The sequence below is a fragment of the Perissodus microlepis genome, chromosome 2 (genome assembly GCF_051167445.1).
Source record: "Perissodus microlepis isolate ML-2025 ecotype Zambia chromosome 2, ASM5116744v1, whole genome shotgun sequence".
Lineage (NCBI taxonomy): Eukaryota > Metazoa > Chordata > Actinopteri > Cichliformes > Cichlidae > Perissodus > Perissodus microlepis.
The window spans coordinates 13,255,199-13,279,044 of NC_140462.1; the positions used below are offsets into that span (position 1 = coordinate 13,255,199).

At 37.6% G+C, this 23,846-nt stretch overlaps 1 protein-coding gene across 1 annotated transcript in view; it reads left to right on the forward strand.

Annotated features, from left to right (window-relative positions):
- Positions 1-4,491: 4,491 nt before the first annotated feature.
- Positions 4,492-23,846, forward strand: part of LOC146392470 (neuronal acetylcholine receptor subunit alpha-7-like) — a 33,314-nt gene continuing 13,959 nt past the window's right edge. The window contains exons 1-3 of the mRNA XM_084948127.1: positions 4,492-4,958; positions 20,116-20,255; positions 23,658-23,702. Of these exons, the coding sequence (XP_084804253.1) occupies positions 4,889-4,958; positions 20,116-20,255; positions 23,658-23,702 (255 nt within the window). The 5' untranslated portion in view covers positions 4,492-4,888. The remainder of the gene's footprint in view (positions 4,959-20,115; positions 20,256-23,657; positions 23,703-23,846) is intronic.

Sequence of the window (23,846 nt, forward strand, 5' to 3'; positions counted from 1 at the left end):
TTTCCTTCATAGATTTTTTTTCTTCTTTAATACCAGAAACCAGAAGGGAATGAAAGAACTCAAGCATCAGGGCAGGCCATCACTCTGAGTCAACATTTACATTTATCTGTTGCCAGCAGACCAAACAGCAGGCCTTCCCCCACAGAAGCCAAGCTGTGAGATTCAGCATAGAGATCTTACCGGCTGTATTTTTAGGCCATGACAGTCACTAAAACGTTTATTCTGTAAGACGTGTTTGGTTTAAATAAATTACAATTAATGAAGAAAAGATGCTTACAAATGCTTTTTTCTAGACACAACTATTCTTTGCTTTTTGGCTGCATTTTAAAACCCTTAAAAAAAAAGTTATGTTGAACTTTAAAGGTATTATTGCATCAACTTTTTCCACAAAAGATTCTCCACTCATGTTACTTTGAACTCTTATTGCTTTATATTGCAATAGATATTCTTTTCTGTTTCAAATGGTATTACTAAATTCCTCATGTTTTATGTTATATAAATAACCATATATTATTGAACGCACGACCTATTTTTATAATGTTGTAGAAGTAAAGCTTGTGTGTGTACGTCTACATTTCTACCACTAGGTGTAGTCCTATCCACACTGACTTTTGGTTAGAGCGTTCACTCATTGTGTGACACAAATGGCAGAACAATTGCCATTTTTCCAAAATATTTTTTGTAATCTGTGTTGGTATATTAAGAAAATAAGTATGAGAAAATAGACCGTGAAAAAAAAAACACACTTAAAGAATAAAACAAAACAAACATAAATGTGGCCAGATGTTGATGCAGTAAACTATTAACATAAAATCAGGAGTAAAACTGACAAAATGAAGCAGATTAATTAATAAACAAAAACTCCAACTTATGTGATGGATTTAATGAAAGGGAAATATTAACACATGAAGCAGCATTTTCTGAGGGAAAGTAATTTAAAGCTTGCTTTTGAATCAGCTTAGACTTCCAAAAAAAAAATAAAAAATCAAAGCAGGTCCCAGGAGGATTAATTTTCATTTTTACTTGTTGAGGTGCTGCGTTAGGTCTCATCCTTTTAAGTATGAGGAGGAGCCTGCCAATGAATTTCTTTGTGTGATGTAATATTTAGGCCTACGATCTCGCTCAAACGCTTATGCAGCCACATGAAAATGACTATATAAAAGCTGAACTGAGGGTGACGGTTATCCAAAGAGATACTATCGAGAATAATTTTAACTATTTATGAACCTAAGACTTTCTAATGATTGTTTCATACACATGTGACATTATACAATTATTTTTGAGCATAATTGTATAATTTTTGATTTGTTTTTCTTTAACTGTGTAACATTTGCACTCGCCCCCACACAACGCACAAAACCTTTTAGCTCTTTTTGTTTGGGTTCGTCTGACACGCTCTGTCTGTCCTTTACTCTTGACACACTGCTGACCTTTTTCTACAGTAAACTACTAAGTGTGTATGAGAGGTCTGACCTTTCTGTCGCATCCCATAATAAACTGTCACCACCTGAACATTTTAACAGAGACAAATGGCAAGCTGGCAGCTAGCGAGACAAAAAAGGACGAGCTGTGTTGAGCGGACCAAGATGATCTTCATCATGTGGGCTAGATATTCACACGTACCTCAAACCAGCACACATTGGAGTGCAGAAAAGATGCATATTAACTGCTGTTTTCTTCTTTTTTTGGGGGGGTTGAAAACATTTCAGATATGCACACACTTCTGAAAAGATTATAAATGACACAATGCAGATTCACGAATGCGTGCACACCTCCCACATCAAAGGTAGTGATTTAGATACAAACTAAAGCTCATCTGACCTCATTCTATCATGCACATGCACACATATGCACCCTGCTGGGACTATGGGGAATATTTCAAATATTTAAGTTAGAAACAGGGCAAAGGACAAGATGGATGTTGCATACTTTCTCATCATTGAGAGAATATCGAGATCTGTGATTATTTTTTCTGACTATCAGCTTTTAGTTGTACTGCGATGTGTGATTGTCAGTAATGATGTGTGCTAAGTTTGTTTCACGTAGTAGAAAAATACCATAAGGATTTGAAGAGAAGAAAAGACAAAGACGAAACAGGAAAGCAGTACCAGTAACGTCATAACATTAAGTAATTAAACAGAACAGTTTCCATTTATAAAAAAAAATTGATAATTAACAGCTCCCTGCAATCTTCACACTCCTTTCTGTGGTTATCATTTTCTCTTGTTCACCTCCTGGACTGGAGACATTTTAAACCTCAGCACTGAAGCTCACAATCAACTCAAAAAGGTGAAACATAAATTAAATAAGAATTGCATCTTTCATGTTCATTCATATTACATACGTTTGCCAAACAAAAGTGTTGGGATTACACCTGTACACGTCCTTAGGGTGGAAAATCTGAACGGTCTGTCTGAAAAAGGACTGTAGTATTTGGGTGAAAGAGTCCAGAGTATCATCAGCTGCCAGTTTGCTGGAGGATTGATTTTAAGAACTTTGAGCATAGAGATGTTTTTTTTTTTTTTTTTTTTTTTAATTGTGTGTTTGTGCAGTTGTAATGTGCACTGTGCATTGTTAAGTGGGGGCAAACAGAGTGTAGGAGGAGGCAAAACAGTGGAAAGAAAAACATAAAGTGAAAAGAAAAAGAGCCACAGAATCACTTTATAAACACAAACACACACAGAGACAGTACTGCATGCATAATGATGTACTTAATGTTTACACTCAACAAACACTTTGTTAGATGCACCTTAGTAATGTTTTGGACCCTTTTTGCCTTCAGAACTGCCTAAATTCTTTGTTGTACAAGTTTCTGGAAATACTCCAGAGATTTTGGTCCATATTGAATTGATGGCAATTCGAACAATTGCTGCAGATTCATCAGCTGCACATGAATGATGCAAATCTCCAATTACACCACATCACAAAGGAGCTCTATTGGATTGAGATCTGGCGATTTTGGAAGACATTTGATTACAGTGAACTGGCATTCTTGTTCAAGAAACCAGTTTGAGATGATTCAAGCTTTGTGACATGGTGTGTCACTGTGTGTGATTTGTTTACTTTTACTTCCTTCTCACTCCCTAGATGTTTTTTTTTTCTTTTACTAAGAGATTATTTGAAAGGATGAAGTTGGGATCAGAGGTTTCACACAGCCCACTGTGGCTTTCGGGACCACCTATTGAACAGATATGGGATGCTGTACCAAATCAGATCTAACAGCATAAATCTCCTCAGATGGAGCTCCATGTGGGGTAGGAAAAATAACTAATACCAATGGCGCAGGGCTGCTTCTTAGATAATACGCCCCTATTCCACTGAGAGAAGAAGAAGAGAGAAAGAGACAGGGAGCAAAGGCGGCAAGAACATTTGGAGAAATATGCAATGTTCCCCCTCATTGCCAGTTGGATTCTATTTCCGACTGAAATTATTTATGGACTGGAATAAATAGGTCATTTGATTATAAGCCAGTCTGGCACAAAAAGGAGACAAATATGACAAAAATGCAGTTGATGAACCTCTTTGTAAAGCTGGGAAGGGGGAAATTGCAGTGCGACGCGTGGCACTTCAATAAATGATGATCTACAGCTGTGGGAGATGGAGGGTATGCACTGGTGATCTGTACCTGCTTCTTGGGTCAGAGTAAGTTTTCCTGTCCAGGACAAACAGTGAGATAAAAAAACGGACAAATGACAAATTTATTTATCTGGTATTTGGATAGCTACTCTTTGACCTTGTGTTTGATTTAAATGTGCACTTAGCAAAAGAAAAAAAGATATATATCAGTCACTGGGCAACTACCAAGTTTAGTTTAGTTTAGTTGCTCAGAAAAGGCTATGCAAAGAATCAAGCATGTAGTGATTTGACTGATTGGACTGAGCAGATTGGTTTAAATCTTGCAGGATGTTACTTTCAGGCTACAATACTACTCCTGGGCTTAAGTAGCTTGTTTATCTGAGGTAGATAAGAGTATTGATACAACTTTTATTACACTTAATAGTGATATACGGCTACCAACTGATAACCTTATCCTAAGTTCACTAATGAATACATTTATTTACACTGTCAGAGCACTTATGCCATTTGGAGTTTTACTTAGGGTTACATATTCCTTATTTACTTTTAGATCTGTACTTATATAACAGTGCAGAAATGGAATCAATCTTCATACCTTACTCTGTGCAAGAAAGATAAGATTTTTTTTCCATGAACATCTAAAAAAAAAGTCCCTGTTTAATTCTACTGTTTACTGTAATAGACTGCAGTGTATACAGGCGTGACTGGGGCAGCATACACACAGTCCTGTTTCCATCACTTCAGGGGACTTTACATTCAGGGTTTCGTTACATCATTGCCTGAGGTCAAACACTAACATTATCACCCCCAGAATGTGAGCAATATAAGTGGGCGGCACGCACACGCATCTTTATTTGATTAGACTAGTTGAGTTTATGTAGACACTAATGTAATCTTTAGTCAGTGTCTCGTGAGCATGTTGTAGGATTTAACATTCAAATGTGAGCTAGTTTTCAGGGTTAGCACACAATTACTGGGTTACAAGCATCTCATCAGCCTCATCTGTGCTCACACTCCCGTGACAGAGGCTATTACTTTACTGTATCCTGTTGTGTTACCTGTGATGCGCACTCAGGCTGGGAAGGAGGTGCACTGTGCAGCGTTGTGTGCGTGTGAGGGAGACTGAAGCAGCGTGAACGCGCCAATCTGAACTCCGCACTCCTGTCTGTCAGTCTTTTTTTTCTTTTCTTTTTGCAAATCTCTCACGCCGTCCCGGTCCCCTTCGTTTTCCCCAGCCGCATGTTCATTCCACCGCCGAGCCGGATCAGAGTTCCCGTCTAGCAACCGCTGGAGTTCACTGGTCGGTGCCAGCATGCGGTGCCACAAGTTTTGGAAACCGTGTTCGCTTGGATTTTATATTTGGATCGTAATGCTTTTCAGAGGTAGGTTTTGGGGCAAAGTTGTTCTTCCCCTCCAGTTTATACAGATGATCTAATGATGGGTAGCGACTTGAAAACGATTTTTAGTTTTTTTGTTTTTTTTGAGGAGGATGGTAATTTAGACCTGAGTTTACGTCGTCAAACGACTAGTAGGAAATCTTTTCGGCATTTTCGGAAAGTTTTCTGACATTAAAAAAATCAAAATTGATTGGACAATTTTAAATCGTCTGACATAAACAAACCAGAGTACGTTTAGATAATTTCATATCTGGATATAATGTGGAATTTTTTTACTTAAGACCTCACAGTACAGGACTTGGTGACGGTTTTTTTGTTTAGCAGTCACCATATACCTGCTGAGTAACACAGGCTGCTGAATCTTTCACAGGCTAATTAGCTATAAATCTTTGAATTTCCTACCCAGAATCCAGACTAAAAAACAAGTTAAAGACGCAAAGAGTTATTTTTAAACACTGAGCATATGTATGCATTACTCTCTACATTAATGTTTGCTTCGTTGAATGATGATGATGTGCATGCATGACTCTATAATGCATTGCTAAGCCCCATCCCATCATCAGCATCATCATCTAACATCTGGGTTGGTTACTTAACTCAGTGGTTTTGCTGAATCTGCTTTCCAAAGCACTGCTTTATGCATAGACATATGTCCACTGCGAACCCGAACCTGCCACCTTCCACTTCATCAGTCAGAAGGGAGGCAAGACCAGGAGACAAGGTCAAATCAAGTGATAAGACATTCTAACACATGTCACATATGGCTGTTGGCATGTATTGGTAATAGCACGCTAGTTATCCTTGAACAGGGTTAGCATGTAATGACTTCTCAGAATTGTGTGGTTTACCTCTTTCTTTTTTGTTGTTTTACAAGAAGCAAGAGTAAAAACTTAACTGTCTTGGAAGCTTAGTTTTGCTTTATTGACATATGTGGACATGAACCAAAAAATGAAGGGAAGCGCAACAGAATGGATGCGGTTTGTTTCACCCATTGATGTTTTTTTTTTACTGTCTTTTAAGTGGCTACCAAAAATCAAGCACAGACACAACTCCACAGCACGCTGTTCAAACGGGGCATCATAACTGATGAAGCAAAAGCGATGAGCCCCATGCCAAGTAAAGGGTATTACCTCTCTCCATGTTAAAGGGGACAGAGGGAAAACAATTAATCCATTAAAGTACTTCAGGAGGTAAACTGCCACATCCAGAAAACATACTTAGACTCACAGGGGTCCAATATAAAGACTGTAACCTCCCCCAACCAACCACAGACACACACATACACCCACCCACATACACACACACTACTCTGACTACACCAATGGCATCCTACTGAAACAACAGCCTCACTGCATACGTCTGACTCAGAATCAGATGTTTTTATTTAAAATAGCAGGGAAAAAACAAGACAAAGCAAAAGAAGAACAACCTGAACTAGTCTTCTACCAAGTGTTTCTAGTCTTCTAGTGTTTTCAAAATCAAATACTGGTTGACCATAGAGTTGTATCCATCCATCCCTTCTATTCTGTTTTGGCAGCAGGGTACACCTTGGATAGGTCACCAATCTATCGCAGGGCTAACACAACCATTCACGCTCACATTCACACCTATGGGCAATTTAGAATGATCAATTAACCTTACCCCACTAATTGCATGCCTTTGGATTGTGGGAAGAAGCCTGAGTACCTGGAAAAAACTCATGTAAACACGGGAACAACATGCAAAGTCCACACTCTTAAATTGTTAATGTCTAGAATGGCTAGCTGGGGTGGTAGTGGTGGGAGAAATTTATGTGTGTACTTGTATGTGTGTGCAGAATATTTATAAATGTTAATATTCTATAAAAACTGTTTACATGTTTAGTAAAATAAAATAGTAGAGTTTTATACTTAATGAGAAAATATTAATGATTACTTTGGATTAAAAAATTAATTAAGGTTGATTTCAATTGAAAACAGGGATGTAGAGGTTCTTATGGTAGTTTCCTCCACTCTACTGAGTCAAACAAAACAGAGCAGTGACCCGAAAAAACTGATGTTGTAGAGATCTTTAACGTTTTCTAGTTTTGGTTATCTTTATTTGTAAAGCTCTCCTCAAATTATTTTCCCATCCTTTACCATCCTTGGAAGTCTGTGATTACTCAAACATTTATAACACAGCATGTTGTGCAGAAATAGTTAACAGGTTGTTCTGCTATTAAGTTAAACTCAAATGTTTAAAAGTATACCTAAAACATTTTTATTTTGCATTAACCATGTAGGTGTTGAAGGATTTTTGTTTCTAAATCTGTAAAAGCATGTGGGTTGTGGTCAGTGTATACGAGATGTGGTGGTTACAGACTCAGTGCAGCGCTTCAGAGGTCTTAGCTCCTGGATTAGGATTACAGTGGTGTTAGGAAGACGTAGATTGTAAATCTCTCCTCTATAAATTCATCTATCTAGAGGTCCATTAACAAACTGCATCATACACGATTATACTCGCTACTGTAGCCGATCACACAATGCTGGAAATGATGTGTTAATGGATGAGTTCATGGTTCATCAGTTGATTTAAACATCCCAGACACAGAATGGTTATAGTGTGTGTGCTTGCTCTTTGGAAGCCCAGAGCTGCACAGAGAAGTGACAAGCATTACTAGTTAGCAACAGAATATGTGGATGGTTAAATCTATTATATTAATTACAGTTTTCTGTTTTGTCTCCATCGTAAGGGTCTCCTTTACTTGCATCATTTTTAGCTCTAGGTCATGTCTCTAGTTTCACCCTTTTATTAGGTTTTTTTTTTTACACTACTTTAAGTCATAGTCTTACTGCCTCACTAAAATATTTTGTGCTTTATTGAAGTTTACAGGTTCAGAGACCCTAATTTAAGTCCTTTAAGCATGATCAGGAATATGATGAAATGTAAAGGAATCCAGGATTTTAAAGGCTCTGTGATGGACTGGTTTTCATCCATCTCTTACACCTCCATCTAGCACAAATTATTTTTTGTCCCTGGATTCTTTTTGTACTTCTGCTTAACTCAAATCAACTAATTTCCCAGAGTCTCATGTTCTTCCAGTCTCCCCAGGTGCATTTTGAATCAGGTTAGGTAATAGGCTAGTCACCTGGGTTCAAATGTAGGTTTAGAGCTGCTGAACATCTGGATGCTTCACTGCTGACCTCCCCTGACTGATATGTTTCCTTGCCAAAGGACTGATAGTAAAATAATGAGCTGCTACACCATGCCAGTGTAGATATGCCCTCAATTTACATGAATGCACACTTGCCTGGTGTTGGAGGCAGAGCTCAACACACTGTTTATAAGAATCATGCAGATTCTTATAAACAGAATCACACAGAAAAGCACTGTGCAAAAGTCTTGAGCCACCCCTCATTCTTTAATGTGTTGTTAGAAAATGGGAAAGATGTCCAGCGTCTTATTGAAACATGTAGAGTCATATGTGAACAAACTTGAAAGCCAATATTTGGTGTGATTATCTTAATTCTTCAACAGAGTCTGAAAGCTTTAGGTAATTTCTTTAAGTAGTCCTCAGGAATAGTTCTCCAGGCCTCTTCAAAGACATAGAAAAGCTTTTTGGATGTTGGTTTCCTTTTGCTCTGTCCTCTGTCAAGATGATCCCACACTGCTTCATGACATAGTTGGTTAAACAGGTCAGATTCTTGATTGGTTCATATCTTCATATCTGGTGGGTGGAAGTTTTTATTTTAACTAGCAGTTTTAGATCTGCCTAAAACCTAAATCAGGGGTTCCTCAAAGCACTGCCCTTGGTCCATTACTCTTTACAATTTGCATGATCTCACTTAGTACTGTCATAAGCAATCACACTATACAGAAATCTGACCACATTAACACAGTATTGAAGTCCCTTCACTGACTCCAAGTGCAATATAGAATTACCTTTAAAATCCTTTCAAGGATTAAGCCTATTATATCACAGAGCTCTCAATGGTGAGGTCCCACACTGCATCTCTGACTTGCTCACTGTTTATTAACCAGTCAGAACTCTCAGGTCGTCAGACTGAGATGACAGGATCAGTCTCACTATACTGAGGGTGCTTTCAGTTATTGTGGTTCTGTTCTTTGGAAGGAGCTGTCTGCTGACCTGAGATATTATTAAATGTGTGCGTAAATTCAAATACAACCTCTAAACCTTTTTATTCAGACAGCCTTACACTCCATAGGTGTTTTTTTGTTTGTCTTGTTTTATTTGAATTTGTTATTTTTACTGCTTTATTGTAAACCTACACCATACATGTTTTTATGTTTTTATCTTCTGGGTTAAGCACATTGAATTAGCATATAGTGAAATGTGCCATTCAATACTGTTCAACACTGTTTCATCCCTGGAGTATGTTGCTATTTCTTGTTTCTGTCACTATAGTGTCTGGATTCTATTATTTCTCCACACTGTCACTGTACAGTGTTGGACACAGTCTACAAAATAGATACATATCTATGCTGTTCACCTTTCTATTATTGTTTTATTTAGAGTAAAAAAAGAAGATTTTAAGTACTGTATAAGTACTTTAAAATTGACAAACTGTTAGTTGTAGGAGTTTGTGGTGTAAAACAAGGTGTGTTGTCCTGATCTAATTCCATCTCCTAGAAGCAAACTATAAAGTCTTAAACTTTATTTGTTTGAACCTGTGAAAATCTGTTTCCCCTGCAATGATCTGCATATAGTGCAGCTGTTATTGTTTTGAAAAATTAACTGTGCGAGGCGATAATGTCTTTTTTACTAGTATGTTGACCATTTTCCTGAAACCTTCCTTACTCATTGTATTTTTTGGTCACTTATCTTGGACATCTGAAGTGACATTGGACAATTGTTCTAGGTTGACATCACTGGCCCTAAATCTGAATTATATCCAAACTACGGGTAATGATCTGCCTCTAGGATCAAAATCTTTGCCTTCAGCTGTGCCAGACATTTGATTTTTGTTTTTGACGTTCTGTTATATGTAGTATATCACTGCAGTCAAGTGAATTTAGGAAATTTCAGGCTCTGCGGTGCAAGGAACAGCTGTGATTGGCACATGCAGGCACGCTGTCAGGGAGAGCTTGATTTGCTTTTACTTCATGTCTAGCTGTAGCACACATTTTCATTATCAGTCAATCACGTTCATTTAAAACTGCAGGAAGTTGAAATTGTGATTGAGATTAAAATTTGATTAATTGTGCAGTCACCTTCCATCTTTTAGTCTTGACTTCTGGATTCAAAAAGCTAACTAACCTTTAAAATCGACAAAACAATGTGTAAGATCACACAAGGTATACCTATCATCCTGCCTATAGTGATGTTACGCATTCATTACCAATGCTGCAGCAGTATTTTTTTGTGTCACACATATAATTTGTTGATATCTGCAGGACGGACTGCATTTTAAAAATATCAGTATGTTTCATAGCTGAGAAGTCCGTCTGTTGATACTGCTTCAAAAAGACCCAGTTACGTTACATCCCAGTCTATTTAAGCAAAATATACAGTATTTGTTAAATGTTTATATGTTACTCCTAACTGCAAACAAGGAATGTGTTATAGTTTGCACTCTAGCCTGTGTTTACATTCTGATTTGGTACGTTTATTTTTCCAGCTGCCAGCAGATTTGATTTGTATTCAGCAAGTATATCATCTTTGGACTAAAACATTCACGGTGTGAGTTCAGCATCAGATATATTGCACATTCATTCGATAGTGGAAATCTTTCCATATTTGTTTCTTCCGCAAACACTCATAAATACAGTGCACTAATGCGATATATTTGCATGAGAAAGGGTCTAGATGTGTAGCATTTGTTGTGATGTCGACTCTCCGGGCCCTCAGGGAGTGGCATTCTGTTAGCAGCTCCTTTGTGCAGCATAGTCCTTGCCAGATTCATCACTCTGGTCCCAGGGCACTGTGGGTTCAGAGCCTTTTTGTGTTCCATACTGGATGATAGATCTGGCTTTTTGCATCAGGTTTTATGAGATTTGCCAAGTTTGTTGTGTGAAACAAAATTACGGTAAATAATAATAGATCTGTTTCTTGTGTAGAGTTATTTTATTTGTATGTTTTATGCTTTTCTCTTAGGGACAAACCTCAAAAGAAAGAACCTGCTGACTGCATGTAAATTAATGTTGAGTCACACTAAAGTGAATGTCTTTAAAGCTTTTTATTTGTATTTTAATCTTCCCGAGCCTTTTGTTACTACAGCTTTGTAGTGTTGCTGTTTATTCACCAGGATTAAAGTTACATCATTTAGAACCTCGGGGATCCCAGCTATACCAGAGTCCCCGGGTTAACTGTGAACAATGTCTGTCTAGGAGCAAGATCACTGGTGTGGATAACAGTTTATGAAGACTGTTACACTCCAGCTGCAGGAAAAAAAACATCTATAGCAATTGCTCCATCACTTATGGATTATATATTATACTGAAGACAGTTTTGACATGAGGAGATAATGCCTTTTGAGTCCTTTTAAATTGATTAATGTTCTTGAGATGCAATTTTGCTGCATCATCTCACTACTGTCATACATTTGAAGGCTGATGATGGGTGTCACTGTCTCAGGGTATAGGCAGAGGTAAGTGCAGATGAGGAAGGGATGGAGTGGCACAAGTATTTCAACCTTTTGCTTAAGTTAAAGGTCTAAAAGTCCTGAATGTCTGAGGTATGGATAGTAAACATAAATGGAGACAGCACAGTGGAGCATCACAGGGGCCAGCATCCTCCACTATGCAGCCCGTCTGCAGCATGGATATGATTGCATCATTGCACCCAGTTCTGGGAACCAGTCTTTCCAGTGCTACAGTAACTGGTCAATAGTCAATATGCTCTCATGGTGTCATCTGTTTAGTATAAGAACCAGATGTGATGTTTTCCACAGCACCAGTATCGTCTTCAGTTTTAGATTCAGGTTGTAAAATGTGACTCACAGACAGCCGGCTAGCACATGTCCTCAGAACCTCGGGGCTGATACAATGACATAGCACAGGCACACCAAGAATACTAAACACACCATTTCTGTCCCATTTGTTACCACTTATCTGTTAAATATCAGCATGAATTTCAAACAGGCCTGAAGTCCTTTATTCACGTGCAGTAAGTAGCAGGTAGGTCTGCTGTAGATGTGTTTTCACTGCAGGAAACACTCAGTTTGATTTTGGTAAGGGAGCTGTCTTAGTTTTTTCTGCTATGGAGATGGCAGGTTAAAGACAATTTAATGCGATCCAGTGTCTGATATTTGCTTTCTTACCTGCAGCTGAGCTGGAAAAAGGTCGAGGGCTGCTGTGCATGTGTGAAAACAACTGAAGTTACTCAGCCCTATGTCAATATTGCAAGTTTAGTTACATAATATTTTGGATTTGCCCAAAGCATAAGAGTAATTAAATCACTTTTAACTGTATAGGTAATCTACACAATAGATTACCTAATATTCATGATTGGGGCAGATTATCTTGACAAAGGGAAAAAATGGACTGAGAAACAAAGCCATTATCATCGCTGCACAATGGAAAGCAGCTCAGCGTGGATAGGTTTACCTGGCCACAACAGGGGCCCTGATTTAAGAGCTGGTCATTTAGTACTCTGCTTAAAATAGAAATCCTGTTGTTTGGGTGTTTGTCTAAGAGGTATGTGTGACAGCGAGAAAGAGAATGAGTCCCTCAGGCTGTTTGTATGTGAATAGACTGTCTGATGAGCCTGTTTAGAAGCCTCATCTGAACACACTGACCTAGTAAAAATATCCAAATGGGACAGAATCAAATAGCTGAATTTCTCAGTATATATTAATTTGTGAGCATGAAAGAGAGAAGATTAATGTGCTTAAATGTCACCCCAAAATCACGATCACTTTACGATGGTCACCTTCTGCCTGTTTGTTTGGCCTCACATGTCCTCGACCTCAAACGACTCTGCTATTTGTTTGCAGCTGATTGGAAATAAATTGCATAGGTGACAGTGCTGATTTGGACAGTTTTGTTCATATTTTTGTGTGCGCCATTCTCTGTAAATAAGAGCTAAAGGATAGAAAGGGGAGAATGTACTTCTCATTTTCTTGTAAAGATTTGCTCTTGACATTCAAAAGTGCTTCAGATCATTTATATTTGTGGAAATAATCAACATAAATCCATCCATCCATCTGTCCGTCCACCCATCCATCCATCCATTTTCAGCTAAGTCAGTGACATTTGCGTACAACACATAATTTAGATATCGTAGATATTTTGTACTAAAACTAATAATTTGAGCTTCACTGATCACATAGGAACAAATATCTGTTACATTTAAGCCCTCAGACAAGTTCTCATAACGTTGATTAAGTCTTTTAGCATTTATGATATTATGAAAGTTGGCTTTCTATTACCTAGTTTTTCAAAATTTAAAATCTGGTATCTTATAGTGTTACTTTTTAGTTTATAGAGCAATGTGTAATTTGTTGGAGGTGAAGGAAGTAAAAATCATTGCACTGGAATATGAGCAAGCTACAGCTAGGTGGAGGTGGTGGAAAGACCAAGGAAAGTTTTGAGCAGCGTCTGATTCCAAAGCTAAAAAATAAGAACCAGAAGTCAGAAAGATAAGCTCTGCACTGCAGATTTAAGGTGTTTCTTTAGACTATGTCTAAAAGAGTCCAACCCACAAAGCACCAATATCATTATTAATTTCTTTAGTATTTGAAGAGCTCTAAATTTTTGCTCACATACAACATCAACACAGACTGATTGAGAGACAAGCGACACATTTCTGGACAGGTTGTCTTATCAGCACAAAGCTAAAAACATAATGATATTCATACCAAATTCACATCTCCATGGGTCTCACATTTTTAATTTCCTCTCCATTCAGTTCCACAGTCATCTGTGAGCTAGAGCTCACATCCAATATTCTTCTAATAAATTTCATGTCAAGGAAATCCACACAAATAAAATTGGCATGGACCATTTGAATATGTGAAATGCATTAAACTTTCCCCCTGCAGCTGCTGGTGCCCTGGAGTGACCAGGAGCAGGCTGGCTCTCCTTATTAGAACTAAATGCATGCAGACACATCGAGGTAACCTCAGAGTGCCAAATCATTATGAATTGTAACGTGGACACATCATTGTGAGCCTGTGAGTGTACTGAGTTAAAAACAAATCACCTGTTTCTGTGGAATCTGTGTCTAATGTGGAAATGAGGATGAGACTTGTATTGGCATCAACAACACATTGCCATTGTGTTTGTTCTTGACTCAGAGGTAGCTGTTTTCTAAAAATGAAATTTAGCCTCTTTTTAAATTTACAGTCGCATATTCTTTTATTGTTGTTGTTTGTATACAGTGAGTCAGCAGCAATCTCCTGCTGGATGCCTCAGTGTTTCACCGGTGATAAAGATACTGACACAGGGTAAGCAGGTCATCAGAGCCATGGGATGAAACCGAACATCATTAACTGGGAGGGAGAAAGGCAAAATATAGAACTACAATGGGCTGCAGCGGGCTCAATGGGGCTGAGCATGACAACACAGGTTTTCTCCCACTTTCTTGCTTGTTCTCACTCACTTCTGTAGTTGCTCTCTGGGAAAAGTCCAGGTTCTTCTGATGTGGTAGGGTCCCCTTTCTTCATACTAGCTGCAGTTAGCTCACCAAATAAAATTTGGTGAGCTAAGTTTTATGTTTAATTGAGAAGTATTAACAGCAGAAGTCTGTCGAAAAGAGAATTTGGTTAAACTCGAAGAAAATGTTTCTTTGTTCAAAACTTGGCTGCTTAAGTATTTTGTTTGAAGTAAAGTAGAGGTCCTTCTGACCAGTCCCGTATTTTCTCTCACATAAACAATAAATTTAACTCAAACAGAACCCTGAAAAATGCTTTCATCCACAGTAATCCACAATTAAGTGCATTTCTCTGCAACAGTGTGTGGCCTACCAGTGTTTGTGAGCTTTCTGAAGGAGGCAGAGATAGTCACTACTTGTTCCAGTGGCAGTATAGACTCAAAGTTTGGTTCCTGAGACTGAGACAATTGTCTCTTGACCTTCTCTGCTAATATCTATAAATGGTCTGACCTTCACTTTTTAAATGTACATATAAATAATGAACAGATTCTCTGTTGTAAAGTTGAGCTAATAATCAATAATTTTGTGACCTTTTCATAGGCTGATCATTTCCTGTAGTGATCTATATGGGGTTAGAGTGACTGAGCATTGAAGGCAGTTGTTGTATAACATTAGCTTTAGCAGTTAGAGTTTAGCAGGGATAACATGCATAGTATAAAAGACACAATACGTTAAAATGAAATATGTTAATGATGTAACTTAGTTTTAACAAATACCCCCTTGGTCAAAAGTAAATGCATTAATAAAAATGTTAATTTTTAACTGGCAAGTTATTTATGTACTGTAGTTAGGGAAAGTACTCTCAACCTCTGAGAGCCGATGTTTGTGGCTCTTCTATTAATAACACCAGCATTAAACCCTTAAGTCCCCCCTAAAAAAACCCAGCAGAGATTTTCGGGGACCTTAAGTAACATACTCCTGAAGTGGAGTAGAACAAGGATTTTCTCTTCCCAACAACCACAAACCGCCTGCTGGTCTTTTGCTGGTGCAATGGTGGTTAGCGCAGACATGTCACAGCAAGATGGCTGTGAGATCGTTTTTACGTGGTGCTTGTATGTTGTCCCTGTTACTGTGTGGGTTATCCCACTAGGTTAATTGGTGATTCTAAATCAGCTGTATGCAAGATAGATATGTGAATGCTATACACACACAGTGATGCTCTTTTATATATACATTTTCAGAAAGAGAGTAAGGAAGTAAATACTATGAACCCAAATGTTGTTTTGTCAGGACTCTGTAAAAATCTGTATGTATTTGCATATATTTGTACAGTGTACAGGCAATAGAACTTCATTATTAAAGTAGGACCCCATTCAGTAATAGTATTTAGTAGTATTTTGCAGTATTACAATTTATTTCTTTAATTAAAGACATTAACTGGTAAATGGTAAATGGCCTGTATTTGTATAGCGCTTTACTAGTCCCTAAGGACCCCAAAGCGCTTTACACAACCAGTCAACCACCCATTCACACACACATTAACCCACATAGAACACTCTTATCTCCCTGCAACAGGAACACATTTGCCCAAATGGGTGAATAAAGTGCCAAGAAAGTGCTCCAACTGAGGGTCTATATCAGTTGACCTATCATGGATCACCATTAACAAATTTGACCCCATGGTTTCCCTAGAAAACCAATGGGGTAGGCTCTGACCCCATGGGTTCTCCAGGGTTAAAACATTTTTCACATTTTTTCCCAACTTTGCAAATTGCTAAGAAGACTCGTAGAATAACATATATGTGTTAAAAGTATATATATATATATATATATATATATATATATATATATATATATATATATATATATATATATATATATATATATATATATATATATATTATCCTTTTCCTTGGTTTAGTTTAGTGGTGTAAATGGAGTCATTTGGAATTGAAATGAACTTTGTGTAAAGGTGACAGAGATATAACCTCAAAGGTCAAACCTCTCAAACTATTTATATAATATTCTTAGTACTGAAAATATTTGATTGACCTCTCTTGTTCGACCAGCAAGGTCTACACATATTCTGAGTATAAAATGAATGCTTTTCCTTTACGATACCTTCTAACACTGCCTTATGCACAGTAATCTTTCATATTTCCCCCTCAGAAACATATTACCACATGGAAATCACAAATTAATACAATAAATATATGTCATATATTTTCTATATATTTTTTCTCTCTTTAATATATTCACCTATAGTGTACTGACCTTGGTAAGACTTGAGTGAGAAACCAAATCCATCATAATCCGAGTCTAGAAAATAATTAGCATCTGTGTTAGTGGGCCACAGTCATACAAGTTCCTAATTAAAAGTGTGTCACCCTCACTTTCTTATTTCAAAAAGAAAGCAACATTAACAATAATCTAATTCAATCTAAGCCAAATCCAAGCAAAAAAAAAAAAAATTAAGAAAACATATTTGACTAAAAAAGGAAAAAAATAATTGTATTTCTTTGAGGATTATCTTTATAGACAGTTTTCTATTATACTTATTTAAACAATAGAGCAGATTTGGAAAACATTGAGATAAATAGTGAAGGTGATTAAGAAAAATAGCTCCCACTGCTCCCTTTACTTCCTTCTTTCATTCCCTCTGCTGGACGTGTTATCTTTGTTTTGTTTTGAGGACGCCTCTCACTGTGTTGGTGGAAATTATTCCTTCATTGCATCTACTCATATAATCTTCATTAGTGAGATGATTAAAAAGAAAAAAAAAACAAAACAAAAGGTATGAATCTACCCCTTCCTCCCTAATGTACGCTGCGCACGGTTGTATGTGAATTAAAGTTGGCAGTGGTTTATTTGACTTGATTATTTAATTCCATATAAACTTGGTTTTATGAGACAAGCAGCAACAGAGACTGAGGTTCCAAATCTTTTTGATTGGTTGAGTTATGTTTGTTTGGCCCTCTGTTCACATTTCACAGTAATAACACATAAAAGTGACACAGGAGGGAGATTGGCCGGATAACAGCTGCAGACGAGGCTGTGTTTGAGTCGTTGTGAATGTGTGCATGCAAATTTTATTGAGGGTATATCGACATATTTATAACTTTGTTGTGCTGTTATTTCTTTAAAATGTCTTTTTGACCTTGCAGAAGAAACCAACTTTTAACATACTCGTAGTCCATTCCAACACGTTTTTAAAAAGAAAGGAAAACAAATGGTACAGATGGTGAATAATGGTTCACCATGCATGTGTGTGGCTATTAATTAAAAACATTTATTTATCAATCCCACTTGAGCAGAAGGTACTGGGCCTCGGGTGGACGGGTGCATAAAGTCTGAGCGTGTGAGGCGTCCTAGGAGCAGTCAGAGGGCATCTGCTGTGCTGAGCATCTTCTTGCCTTTGACCTAAGGCTCCGTCCTCCTATAATTCTTCTCATTATAGTCCTAATGGGCCAATCAGCAGCACGCTAAGCCAAAGGCATGCTTCTATCATCTTCACAGCTTTGCAGGGCTGTGTCAGTAATCCCTTCTCCTTTTCCCATTCATACTACATGCCTGTCTCTGATGTATTTGTTCTGTTTCACTGGATTACTCCATCCAGCAATTCACTGTTGACTGCCCTCTGAGTGTTAATATGAGGGAGTCCTTTTACTGTTTGCATTACAGTATCTATATGCATGGGAAGTGTATCACTTTGGTATCTAGAAAAAAATGTGTGGATTTAATGACCTGTGTGCTGTTGACCATGTTTTGAGAGTGTTGTGATTCCCAGAACATATTGGTTCTATGAAATCCTTTAAACAAACCATCAAAAAATAACAAAGATAAAAAATGTATGGGATTTAGTATTCCATCCATCCATCCATCCATCCATCCATCCATCTATCCATCCATTTGCTTCCGCTTATCCTTTTCAGGGTCGCAAGGGGTGCTGGAGCCTATCCCAGCTGTCTTAGGGTGAGAGGCAGTGTACACCCTGGACAGGTCGCCGGTCACCATGTAGCACATCATCATATACCAGCTAGCCCAACATCAGTAACCCTTCAAACGTCACTACTGTTTAGTTTTCTGTCTTCATTTATGTCAGAAGTGATAGCAGAGCTATATGTTTTAATTTTTTCAGAAATTCCTCAGTCAGAACATGGTATGTTTAGGTGGAAACTAGGCGAGCTAACTTTTTGCTAACTTCTAACTCAGTGAACCTTAATAAATTTTGTTTTCATGGATGCTTGGATTTTAAACTTCATTGTTACACCTGGTAGAGCAGCCACACTGATCATTTTATTAAAGATGAAAGAATTTTATCTTTAATAAAATGATAAAATGATAAAACTCAGAAAATCTCAATCTGCTTTCATAAAAATTGAATCCAATAGCCAGTAAATCTGCCACAGCTCTGCGATGCTATCGCGTCAATGTGGATGAAAGACTCCAGCAACTTGTTGAATCTATGCCACAAATAATTAATGCAATTCTGAAAGCAACAGGGGGTCCAACTTCACAGCAAGATGTAACTAATGAAGGAACTAGTGGGTGTATATTATCACTTCGACTGCTAATTCACAACTTCAGCTTATGTTTTTGTTTTTCATTGTAGCTGGAATCCAATATCATTAAGAAATTCATCTACACCAACCCTCAGATGCTCACGTTTGTAGAGAATTAATGCTATATTGAATCAAGTTATTGGACATGCATATGATGTCATTTTAAGTCATTTTTGATACTCTAATTCCAGCTGTTTAATAATAAAGGCAGAAAATCAGATTTTTAATTTTTTTTTTTACATTTTAAAACCAAATACAGTATCATCCTGCAGCTAGTCAGAACAGTGACTTCAAGGTTAACAAAGTGTCCTGATGTGAAAAGTGAGGTTGTTCTTGTGCTAAACATGTATGGGGCATTTGAATCAATAATGGTGACGAAAGCTGGGCCAACAAACACATCAACCTAATCACCTTAATCCTAGAGATCCCCAAACTCACAGTCCCTCCACCCTCTCTTTGTGTTACAGTCAGCAGATGTACATGCAGATGTCAGCACTTGTTTATTTGTTCATTATTCATCAAAACTCATGGCTCAACATACACACCTTCTTCTTATACATTTTCAATAAGCTCACAGGATAAACTATAGAAATCAAAAGCCTCTAGAATGAGGCAGTAAGGCAGTGGTGCCAGCAAATGAAGGCTAAAAGGTTCTCAAGACCTTTAAAGATACTTTTTGGATTAGGAATTCAGCCCAAATGCACCACAGAATATGTTCCAAGAAATTGGATAGTCCAAGCCAAAATACTGATGGGGTTTAAAAAAAACCCAGTCTTTCTCCATAACATTGTTATTCTACCACTAGATTTATGGCTTAAAATGCAAAACACACCCTATCAATCACATGCTGACCCTCAGAAACTATTTATAGTGAGTAGAGGGCATGTAAGGAGTGGAGCATTTATGCAAACTAGTGGCGCTTAGGTGTAAAAAACATCTCATAGACCTCTCTACTTGCTTTCCTTCTCACAGAGCCTCCATGCGTATATGTTGTAAATGCAGCAGACAGCGCTTTGGGTTTAATATGTATTCAACACAAACCACTTTTCCTGTTGCCTTTGTCCTCCAGGGTCCTTGCAGGGCGAGTACCAGAGAAGACTGTACAAGGAGCTGCTGGCTAACTACAATCGATTAGAGAGACCTGTGGTCAATGACTCAGCTCCCATCCTGGTGGAGCTGGGCCTCACACTTCTGCAGATCATAGATGTGGTGAGAAAACTGGATGTGTGTGTGTGTGTGTGTGTGTGTGTGTGTGTGTGTGTGTGTGTGTGTGTGTGGCATGGTATCTAGTTTGGTCATTTTAAAATAAAGAATGTGTGGAAAAATATGAAGTTTTCCAGGTGTAATTTTATGAAAACCTGAAGTGGATTTTAGTTACTTTAACTTTGACATTTTTGTATTTAGCTGAGTGTCACATTCATGGAGACTTTTCCGTGTAAGAGTTGTGGCTTTAAGGTTTGCGCTAATTTTGCAGGTGACATTAAATATTACACAATACAGGAAAGTATATATGCAAATGTGTCCTTGTTGTGTCTGTTTGAAGCTGTAATGTGGGTATCCATGAAGTGATTGATGACTCAAACACTAGATTTGGGTTAATGAAACAATTTTAAAAGCTCTATTTTATTCTATTTATTTTCATTTTAAGGTGGCTCTATTGTGTAGTAGTTTACTTATTTGCTTGGCAAGTGAAAGGTCACTGATTAGAGTGAGGCCCACTGTGGTGACCACTGTCACAAGGGAGACCCAAAAGTAGATTACATTTTATTTTTTTATTTTTGCAGCTCCTTCTTGCAGCTCAATTGTAGTTTTTTACTGTGCCTCAAAAGCCCTGTGATTTTCTCAACCACAGTTTCCCATGTTGTCTGGAGTATATTTAAGAGATTGTTTAGAATCTCCTTTCCTGATTGTGATTTTGAGTTTGTGTGAGATTGCTCATACAATTCTTGTTTATTAGCACACTGAATGGCTGTAATGCATCCCATTTGGCCAAAAGGTGCCCTCCTAAACTTTGTGGTAAGACTTTTTTCCTTGTTAATGGTTGTGTTTAAACTCAACTTGTGGTTTGTCTTACCCTTGACCAAGTTGTTCTGGTGCGTAAATCTAACCAAACCCAAATCTTATTGTATGGTTTAATTTTAAACTAGAACTCTGCCCAATACACAGTGGAGTGACCACTGTTGATGTGTCTATATAAGAGTAATAAAAAATGGTAAAAGTAATTCAGTGGTTGATAATATTCGATACAGGGGAGCTTAATACACTTTAAACAGTTGCATTTTATGAACATTATAGTTTATTCCTCTTTTCTCGGGCCTGTGACCCCAAAATCAGGTTTCTACTAACTTTAATGACTTTTTAAATAGTAAATTATCTTCTCAGAGTAGCAGCAGGTTGTCAGATGAAGCCTCGTTAACCATCAGAAAGAATCAAAAACATAACAGACCCGACAGAGACTGTGTGTACATTTATCAGTCAGTCTCATCCACAGAGAGGAGACAGTTTAGGGAAGTGTTAGCATGTTACATGCACTGGTTCTGAGATTTAACTGCCATGTGTCTGCTGTCATTTGTCAGAAATGACAGATGCAACAGTTTGTGTGTGTGAGAGCGTGCACTTTCAAAAGGACGTCTTCCTTTTTACTGAGACAAAGCGTTTCCAGTTGTTCTTGTTTAATCTATTTGATAATTAAGGAACCACATGTTTTTCTGATGATCTACAGCTTCTAACAGACTGAGGAAGACATTGAGACAGATTCAGAATTTTACTGTTCTTTACAGTAGTTTACTGTAGTAGGACTGTAGTCTAAAACAAACAAACTTTCAGTCCTCCTAAAATCATCTTTCAGTCTGTTTTTCCACTAATTTTTGTTTTTCTTTATATGTGGTGATGCTTCTTAAATCACTGAAAAGCTTTTATGTAAAAACCGAGGACTCAGATACTTACAAGTCATTTATTTGTCAGATCAGATTGGCTCTCCTTCATAAAGGGTCTTCAGTTAAGAGTGTACAAAAGATGTGTTTGGCATTCAATTTTTTTAGAGTGAATGTCAATTAACTTCTCTGCACCTCAATATGTTTCTTTTCTGACAAAGATTTTTGACTGTTCCAGACAACTTTCAGAGAAAAGCTAATCCTATTTATTCCTCCTGTCTCTAACAGTCTGATTTCCAATCCTTTCTGCTATCCATGTTGTTACTGAGATACTTTGACACGTGTCACCATCTTCTCCTCTTAGTTCAGTGGTATCCTTCGCTAATAGATACTCAGATTTTGTCAAAAGTGTGTCTTTGAGCATGGGCCAGGCCCATTTATTCCATCATACACCTTCCAAGCAAAGTCAGCAAACTGAAGTGCAGTTTTTGTCTGCTGAGCTGCTTCATATGGACATAATGTCTGTCCTGCTGCTTCAAAAGTTATCGGTTTCCTAAAAAGTCATTCCTGAGAGAGGCTGTTCCAGGGCATTTTTGTTGTATAAGTAGAAGCTGCTTAAAGCTCTTGGCAGTCTCTGATGCTTTTTCAATAATGAATCTGACCATCCTCTAGTTTTTTTTTTAAACTTGAGTGGCGTGGACTTCATCTGTAATCAACAACCAAGGGAGCAGTCTTGACAGCAGGGTTTTGACGATGGTCTTAAGGAACTTTGTGATTTCTCATCTTGGCTTCTGGACAAGTTCATGCCACTGAGACCTGCATTGCTCCTGTTCTCCAACATCTTAGCTGGTGCTTCAAACAGCAACTGGTATATTGTGTTCACTGAAGCTTTGGTCAGCTAGATTTTTGCCTGATATGATTGGAACACCAAGATATTACTTGGAAATGTGTATTACACTGTTACTGTAATACACTGTAGAAACCCCGATTTTTGCTGGAATAATAATATGCCATTCTGTGTCTTATGCCCCTGTTTACTGTGCTGCAAGAAGTTTGTCTGACATTGAATAGACATTCAGAATTCAGAATTTCAGTTTTATTTTCATTATTTCATTAAATTGTTAATAAACAAGTTTTTTTTAACCTTTTTTTTTAATATCTGACAAACTCAGAAAAAGGACAAAAAGCTAAAAAGATGCAAGGACTCTACTTTGATTTCATTTAACTTTTTTCCCCCTCTTCTTTAAAGTAAGGGAGCACAGGGAGCAGGAATAGTGATGCTTGCAGAAATGCTAATTTTCACCCTGCAGCTAGAATATGAGCGACATCATTTCCAAAAATATATGTACACTTTAAAAACATTTCCGAAGTTCATTATTTTATAATGTTCGTCATTCTTTGATTTCAGCATGACATGCAGTATTTTACAAGAGCTAGCATGATATTTTACATTACATCACCCCTGTTTAACAGACAGTGTTTTATAAAAAAGCTTGGAAAAGTTCTAAATAGTCCTGTGCCACCACGAAGCTCTTTAACTGAGCTACACTTTATTGCAAAAAAAGAAAGTTTCACATAGCGTGGTTGGTTCTTCTTTGGAAATGCAAAACAGCTGCAGTGACTTGCTGATCACAAAGGCATTTTCCAGTTTATTAAATATGAATTGCTTTGGTTCTTCGCTCTTATATAAAAAAAAAATCTCACTCTCTTTTTGTCTTTCTTCTACTTCTGTTTTTAGGACGAGAAGAACCAAGTGCTCATAACGAATGCCTGGCTGCAGCTGGTGAGTTAAAGTTTGAGTGGGGCACATGACCATCAACTTAATGTGCTGTAATACTTGCTTAATTGTTGTCTCTGAAAATAACATAGTGCATGCTCTAAAAGTTGGAATAGTCTGACTCATTTCGGCAACTCTATTATCAGCATT